The 9,404-nt window shown below is 35.0% G+C and overlaps 1 protein-coding gene across 1 annotated transcript; it reads left to right on the top strand.

Moving 5' to 3' along the window:
- The first annotated feature begins 633 nt into the window (after positions 1-633).
- On the top strand, positions 634-4,647 carry LOC130216830 (aquaporin-4). Its single transcript, XM_056448712.1, has 5 exons — positions 634-717; positions 1,143-1,304; positions 2,336-2,500; positions 2,845-2,925; positions 4,432-4,647. The coding sequence occupies exons 1-5, from the start codon at positions 634-636 to the stop codon at positions 4,645-4,647; spliced, it is 708 nt and encodes a 235-aa protein (XP_056304687.1).
- Positions 4,648-9,404: the final 4,757 nt, after the last annotated feature.

Here is a 9,404-nt window from a genome sequence, read left to right as displayed (position 1 = left end):
ATAACTAACATCAATAAAGGAGTCAATCAGGTTAACAAACCTACTCTATGATCTGGTTGAGACAGCTACAGCTGTGATTACAACATCTCATATACACACACACACTCTGAATCAAAACAATTGACTCTCAAAATAATAATAATAATAATAATAATAATAATAATAATAATAATAATAATAAGAAATCTAAATAACAAAAACCAAATAAATGCTCTGCATAACTAAACGAAAAACAATTTTCACTAAACAAAAAGCAGAGCACCAAAAATGTTAACGCAAATCAATACATCCTAAACAAACAAATAAATGAAGGGGAGCACAAAGCAGCACACGGGTCAAAATGGGCAGTCCCCTTTAAACAGCTGTGTTGGTGGCGTCTGTACGATAGCCAATGACACCGGCGTTAGTATTAGCAGCGTGGAATAACAGCAGTAGCACACGCCCAGACGACCTCCAATAACCACGGCAATAGCGAGGAACAAGGGCTAATAAAGTGATTTAGACATTGAGAGAAAAGGGATCAAGAGAGAACAAGGGAGAATCCAATGGGTGCACAAAGCGGATGCTTTGAGCACTTGTTGGTCAGGTATACAAATACAGCGAGGTGCAGGACTTAGTATCTCTACTGCAACAATGAACAGTCGTCCAGCCACTCCAGCCCAGAAAAATGCCACAGCCACAATGCACTGTAGCTGCGAAGACGGACACCCAAACAAAGTGCGTCAGAGTCGGACGTGACGCATCCCAAGGGACAACCAATCAGGCTTTAAAAAGGCGGTGCTACATGCCGATTGAGTGATGTCAATGTCAATCAGCTGCGCAGCACGAATGAAGTCAATGTCAATCAGCTGCGCAGCACCATCACATTTGGACTGACTCCAATATCAATATCAGCTGCACTACATCACACATACATAATTTTGCAATACTGCATTTTCACACTGTGACTCAAAACCAGCATTTTCAGATTTATCCACTTCATCAAAAAGTTCCATTTTTTGTTGTCTAATTACACCATCTCAGTGTGGACATAAAATAAAAAGCAATGCAACTTATTTAAATAGTGTGACCAGTACAAGACTAACCTAAAAGTCCAAGAGAAAGAAAGAGAAAGTTTGGTTATAAATGTTTTGCTGTTTCAGGTGAATCCTGCAGTGACTGTGGCTCTCTTGGCCACCCGTAAGGTGGATGTGTTGAGGGCTGTGGTGTATCTGGTGGCTCAGTGTTTGGGTGGGATCCTCGCGACCGGCCTCATGTACCTCTCACTGCCTCTGAAGTCAACCGCACAGAACTACATCAACAAGGTCCACAGCCTTTCACTAAACATGCTAAACATTGCAGCAGATTGATTTTACGGCACGATGGTAAACTTTGACACCTTTACGGCACTCACATACATTAAAAATAAAGACCACGACTGAACATGGAGGATGATGTCCAAGTGGAGGTCTGCAAAAAATTTTTATTTAATTAAATTAATGAATAGGCTTGTGCTGTAAACATTGTGCCCACCAGTCCCATTAGGTGAAGTTAATATTAAATTAAACAAATGAATAATGACTATAAAAAATTGGTTGTTAGACTGTTGCACTTCTTGTGTTGTCAATATGCTCATGTTTATATAGGCCTACTGGTGTGTGTGTGTGTGTGTGTGCTACATTTGTATGTTTATAACCAGTGTTGGGGAAAGTTAGTTTTGAAAGTAATACATTACAATATGGAGTTACTCTCCAAAAAATGTATTAGTTATGTTACTTTGTTACTTTTTATATTAAGTAATGCAATACATTACATTTGAACGAACTACGTTTTCGGACCTGGCTGAGGCTCGATCCGTTTCATAAATTCTAAAATAGAAATTTGGAATTGGAATAAAAATTACATATTTAAAGAAATGTAAAAACAGCTAAGGTCAGTTAAATTGCCATTTAAACCAATTAACCTAGCTAAGCCATTACGTTTCACGTTAAGCTGAATACTAGTATCCTGCAAAATAACTAGTAAGATATTATACTGTCATCAGGGAAAAGACAAAATAAATGAACTATTAGCAATTAGTTATTAAAACTATTTTGTTTAGAACATTTTAAAATCTGTGTGTGTATATATATATATATTTATATATATAAATAAAGTGAGAGTGTCAATGAAAAATATCAGATTATATGTCAAAATAGGAAACATTTTTTCGTGTTTTGTTGTTGAACAGGCTTATGTTGAGAATTGTTGTGTATGGATGTATACTTTCCAGCCCATAGATATGCAGCACAATACATACAAACATCATACATAAAATAAAATAAATATTTTATCCTTTCTTAATTACTTTCTGAAGGTCCCAGTGGAGATGAACGCAGGTCAAGCTCTTGGAATGGAGATGCTTGCTACATTTCTCCTGGGTTTCACTGTATTTTCTGTGGAAGATCAACGCAGGAGAGAAATAAATGAACCTGGAAACTTAGCCATTGGTCTTGCTGTAACTACTGCGATCTTTATAGCTGTAAGTTGGTAAATGTGAGCTTTAATATTAATCAGAATACTTTGTACTGTCCAGCACTTTAGGCTGTCCTTGGGGCAGTAGAAATGTGCTATTTAAGATAGTAAACTATCAACCTGTTTGGAGTTTTGATTATCAATTCAGAATTTTGTAAATTATTTCTTTAAGATAATATGACAGAAGAAGGTGTAGTAAAAAATAAATAAATAAAGTATTATCTAAAATAATTTAACTATACCATTTTTAATTTGTAATGATGCCATAATTCTCTCCTCATACTGCATTTATTATTGTAAATACACAAATGCATTTAATGCATGTGTGTGTGTGTGTCTGTGTGGTTTTAGGGGAGATTTTCTGGTGCCAGCTTGAATCCTGCTCGCTCCCTTGGTCCTGCTATAATACTGGGATATTGGGAACATCACTGGGTAGGTTAGGCAAAACAGTTTTATGGAACATTTTTAAACTGTTTTTATTGTTAATATTTTGGATACATGGATGGAATTAAAATCTAACCATTGGATGGATAAACTGAATAAAGAATTTATAATATGTGGATGAAAGGATGAATGAAATTATTATACATTTATAAAGGGACGGGAGTATGAATTGAATAATTGAGCAATAGATGGATGGACTGATGGATGTATAGATGATATTACTGAACAATGGACTGATCAATTTATTCATCATGATTAAACATTTAATGAATGGATTGGTGTATGGAATAATTAAGCAATAGATAGACAGAATAACTGAGCAAAATAAGATGAATGAATGGATGGAGTAATTGAGCAATAGATGGATGGATGGACTGATTGATTGATGTATGGATACTAAACAATGAATTGATGGATTTATTCATTTATGGATGGATAGATGAAACTATTGAACATTTATTTGACGAATTGTTGTATGGATTGAACAAATGAATGATGGATTGATAAACATTGTAAACAATTATGGATGTACGTATGGATGGACGGATGTTTGGATGGAATAATTGAGCATCGGATAGATTGAAGGATTGATTGATGGAATAATTGAGCAATAATGAATTGATGGATGGATGGATAGATGGAATAATTGAGCAATAGATGGATAGAATAATTGAGCAATATATGAATGGATGGATGGATGGATATTTGGAATAATTGAGCAATAGATGGATAGAATAATTGAGCAATATATGAATGGATGGATGAAATAATAGAGCAAAATATAAAAATATGGTTTGAGTGATGGATGAATGATATTACTGAACAATGGATTGATGGATTTATACATTTATGGCTGGATGGATTTCATTGATGGATTGTGTAAGAATTAAACAATTGAATGAAAAGAAAACTATCAATTATGTCTGTATGGATGTATGTATGGAATAATTAAGCAAAAGAAGATGAATGGATGGATGGAATAATTGATCAATAGATGGATGGACTGATGGATGTCAGGATGAAATGACAGAACTATGTATTGATGGAGGAATTTATGGATTGATAGATGTATAAAATGATTAAACAATGATGAATTGATGAATTTGGTGTATGGATGGCACAACTGAATGGTGGATTAAAGAGTAAAGCATGAATGATTGATGAATGGATGGACGGATGTGTGTATAGGTGGAATAATTAGAAACTATAGATATGTTATTTATTATTAATGGATAGATGGAAAGTACAAATGAGGGACTAATGGATACAATAATTGAATAATAAATATATAGATGGAACAATTTAAGAATGGACCGATATTTTAATATTTATGGATGGATGGATCAACTTGATGGATAGATGACTGAATAACTGAAATAAACATAGAATGACTAAATAATGGATATATGGATTAATTGAAGAATGGATTGATGAAAGATTTAACAATTATGAATGAATGGATTTGATAAAATTTAGCTTTCCTCTCATTTTCAGGTGTACTGGATCGGGCCAATATTAGGTGCAGTCCTGGCTGGAGTCTCTCATGAGTTTATTTTCGCCCCCAGCGCATCCAGGCAGAAGCTGGTGGCGTGTTTGACCTGTAAGGACATTGAGATTGTGGAGACGGCCAGCGTGTCTCGATCATCTCTGTCCACCGTCACACAGAGTGCCATGAGACACAAACAAAACAACAAGCTGGAGCATAGCTGAGCTGACTCAGTTTTGCACATGCAGTCCATAACACAAACAACCTTATTCCTGAAAAATCAACAGAACTGACTTCTTAAATACCAGTCTTACATAAATTGCATTATGCAAGTTATTAAGAACAGATTTTTAAGAACAGACGTTTGTCCTGCTGGTAATTCACAAATAAGGCTCATTAAGCAAACATATAATAGTTCTAATATATCTAATAGTTCCATGGTCACACTTTACAATAAAGTTAATATTAGTTCGGTATTTACTAACATAAACAATGACAATACATTTATTACAGTATTTATTCATCTTTGTTAATGTTAGTTAAAGGTCCCGTGAAGTGCTTCGGAATTTGCATTTTTATTCAATGTTTGACGTAATCTCAACCAAAACACAAAGAGAGGGTGGGACATAGTGTAGCTCCTCACCTTTTTATAAAACAGTCAATAGCATTTTGCTTTGTGGTTGAGCTCAAGTGCATCAAATGAAAAGTGTCTTGAAAGGGCCAGGCATGTCAGACACTAGAGAGCTTTTGATTGGTTATGATGTGATGAGAAACTGTAGTGTGAGGTGACGTGAATAAAACCGTTAATCCATTTGGGTGGGAGTAACAAACTACAAGCTTTTATATCTTCTAAATGCGAATTGTGTCACTGTTTTGGAGCACACTAGCTTATAGATATCCTAAAAATGAATAATACTGATACTAGCATCTAAAAAACTTTACCTTTATTGAAAATGAAGATGTGTATTGCTACACACAGTGCAATAACTAATGTTAACAAGAACAATTTAGAATTTAATAGGGTATATGCACAGCTAGTGTTTCTTTCAATACCGATAAACTACCAGTGAACGGTCAATGTGACTTTTTCAATTTTATATGATTCCTTTTACAGCATCGATGTTGTAATGTAAATAAAATACAATCAGTTAAATAGACTTCGGCATTTATCTAGTTGTTCAAGTGTAAAACGAGATGAAAAGCCGTTTAGGATCAGCAGGCTAATGCAGAAACTCAATTAAAAATACTGGGGTAAAATAATTGTTCATATTTTGAAGAAACGGAGCGGAAAAAGTAATTTGATGCAGTGCTTCTTGGAGAGACTAAGACCAACTTTATATCGTATATCTATCAGGCAGTGAAGATTGTTGATTTTTAAAGAAAACAGACCTTAAACGCGGCAATTTTACTGCAATGTTCACTGGAAGTGTTTGACCCAGGTTTCTGACAAATTAAAAGCCCTTCTGCATACTTCTGCATATACCCTAAAATGCATTGGTAAATGTTGAACTGGGATTAATGAATGCCGTACAAGACTTTTCATTCACATTAGTAAACATTTATTAACTAACATTAACATGGAACCTTATTTGTAAAGTGTCACCAGTTCCTAAAAGTCTGTAAATATAAAGAATACTCTATTGTGAATCACAAGTGGTTCCTTAATCTTTGTACAAAACCCTAAGCATGCACATGGATAGTTATAAAAGTGCCAAACATATGTCTATGTGGCTTAAGCTTGACATTTTATTTTTTAAATATTATATACATATTTTCTTAAATCCACCATTAATAATTGCAGAATAAAGTTTTACTGCTATAGTTCAGTGTTGAACAGCTTTTAAAGTGTTATATATGTCAGTTTGTTGGTTGATTGTGCCATTTTATCTTAGTTTAATTATTTATTCTCTAGCAAATAAATTGTACACAATATACTTTGTTTTGGGGTAATAAGATTGACTTTCAGATTGACGAGTAATGAGATCCTTTAAATTCATTCTGCACTTTATAATATTAAACATTAATATTATTTATGTTATATTAAATAGGAGTAAATGGAAAAACCACACATACCTTTGCTTTTTAATTTCCTTGCATGACACCAAATGTAATGTGTTTCTAAAACTGCCGTGCTACAAATTGCACTAATCCACAACTTGTAACTGCAGCAGAATTAAATAAACTTTTCTAAAATTCTCTAATCTTACAAAAAAACATTTTAAACTCCTATTCATTGCAAAATATTCACTGCCAACGCACACACACTCTGTTTGCAAACTCACATACGTTCCACAATCATGCTTGAGTCTACATATATACATCATACACAGCAACTATTAATAACACACACATACACGAACACAATGGGGAACAGACACACAGTGCCAGCTAGCATTTTGTTTTGTCCAGCATGCATGTGCATGAGTGTGTGTTTGTATGAGTGTATGTGTGTAAGTGAGGGGGTGAAAGCGATGAGATCAGCAGTCCTAATTCACCATCAGCTCCACTAACAGAGGGATTTTCCAGGGCTTTATCTGGCTATGAGGCCCTCCGCCCCTCCACAACCGATCTGCTCTACTCACAATACAAACCTCTACCTAATCACTTCTGCCCTGAACAAACCAGAACTACCAAAATCTCTTGCTCATATGGACAAAATGCATTGTACATTCGAAAATGGGATTAATACATTTTATTTGTTGCGCGCACAAACACGCACAAACACACACACACACACCAACACAATACTGCACAAAATCACAAGCCCTGCTAAATTTTCTTCAAGAAAAAAGAACATTAGAGGCAGACGTGAATGGATGGATGGGTATAATGAGCAATGGATGGACTGAACAACTGATTGATGAATGGAAGAAATTCTGAATGATCGAAGGATGAATAGATGCATTAAATGATTGACCAATTGATGGATGTATGGATGGAATGATGGATAGATGATGGAATGATGGATGCATGATGGAATGATAAATGGATGGAATGATAGATGAAATGGATGGATGGATGATAAAACAACTGATCAATGAACGGATAAGGTTTTCTGAATGTAAGAAGGATGAATGGATTGATGGATGGATGAATTAAAAGACTGACCAACTTATGGATGTATGGATGGAAGTATGGATGGAATGAATGATGGATGGATAGATAAATGATGGAATGATTGATGGGTTGAGCAGCTAATGAGCAGTGGTTGGATGGAAGATGGATGAATAGAACAACTGAATAATAGAACAACGAATAAAATTTTCTGAATTATCATAGGATGAATAGATTGATGGATGTATTAAACGATTGATTAATTGATGGATGGATGGATGGAATGATGGATGGATGATGGAATGATGGATGGAATAGATGGATGAGTATAATGAGAAATAAATGGTTGAAAGATGGATGATAGAACAACTGATCGATGAACGGATGAAGTTTTCTGATTGAACAAAGGACGAATGGATTGATGGATGGATGTATTAAATGATTGACCAATTGATGGATGTATGGATGCAATTATGGATGGAATGAATGATGGAATGATGGATGGATAGATGGATGAAGGAATGGACAGAGGGATTGGTAAAATGAGCAATGGATGGATAAAAGATGGATGGATAGAACAACGATAGAACAACGAATGAAATTTTCTGAATGATCAAGGGATGAACTGATTAATGGATGGATGTATTAAATGACTGATCGATTGATGGATGTAAAGATGGAATGATTGATGGAATGGATGTATGGGTATATTGAGCAACGGATGGATGGAAGATTAATGACAGAACAACTGATCAATGAACAGATTAAGTTTTCTGAATGAGGATGGATGAACGATGGAATGATATATGGAATGGATGGATAGACGGATGGAAGATGGATGATAGAACAGCTGAATAATGGAACAACGGATACAATTTTCTGAATGATCAAAGGATGATTGGATTGATGGATGGATGTATTAAATTATTGATCAACTGATGGATGTATAGATGGAATGGATGGATGGATAATTGGATGAGTATACTGAGCAATGGATTGATGGAAGATGAATGATAGAACAACTGATTGATGAACGGATGAGGTTTTATGAATGAACGAAGGATGAATAGATTGATGGATGGATGTATTAAATGATTGACCAATTGATGGATTGAATTATGGATAGATGATGGAATGGTAAATGGATGGAATGGAAGGATGGATGGAAGATGGATGATTAAACAACTGATCGATGAACGGATGAAGTTTTCTAAATAAACAAAGGATGAATGGATTGATGGATGGATGTAATAATTGATTGACCATTTGATAGATGGATGGATGGAATAATGGATGGATGACGGAATGGATGGATGGATTGGTATAATGAGCAATGGATGGAAGTTGGATGGATAGCACAACTGAAGAAATGTTTTGAATGATTAAAGGATGAACGGATTACATGATTGATCAATTGATGGATGTATCGATGGAATGATGGATGGAATGGATGGATGGATTGATGGGTATAATGAGCAATGGATGGATGGAAGATGGATAGAAGAACTGATGGATGAATGAATGAACAAAGGACGAATGGACTAATGAATGGATGTAGTAAATGACTGTCAATTGATAGATGTATAGATGTAGTTATGGATGATGGATGGATGGGTATAATGAGCAATAGATGGATGGAAGATGGATGATAGAACAACTGATTGATGAACGGAGGAACTACTTAATGAACGAAGTTGAATGGATTGATGGATGTATTATATGACTGACCAATTGATTGATGTATGGATGGAATGATGGCTGGATGAAGGAATGAGGGATGGATGACGGAATGTTTGATGGAATGATGGATAGATGATGGAATGATGGATGGAATGATGGAATGAACGGATGGATAGATAGTATAATGAGCAAAGGATGAATGGAAGATGGATGGATGAAACAACTAATCGATGAACGAAATACATTT

This window comes from Danio aesculapii, chromosome 23 (assembly GCF_903798145.1).
Source record: "Danio aesculapii chromosome 23, fDanAes4.1, whole genome shotgun sequence".
Taxonomy (NCBI): domain Eukaryota; kingdom Metazoa; phylum Chordata; class Actinopteri; order Cypriniformes; family Danionidae; genus Danio; species Danio aesculapii.
The sequence above is the reverse complement of the archived record's forward strand: the minus strand, read 5'-3'. Positions and strand labels throughout refer to the sequence as shown.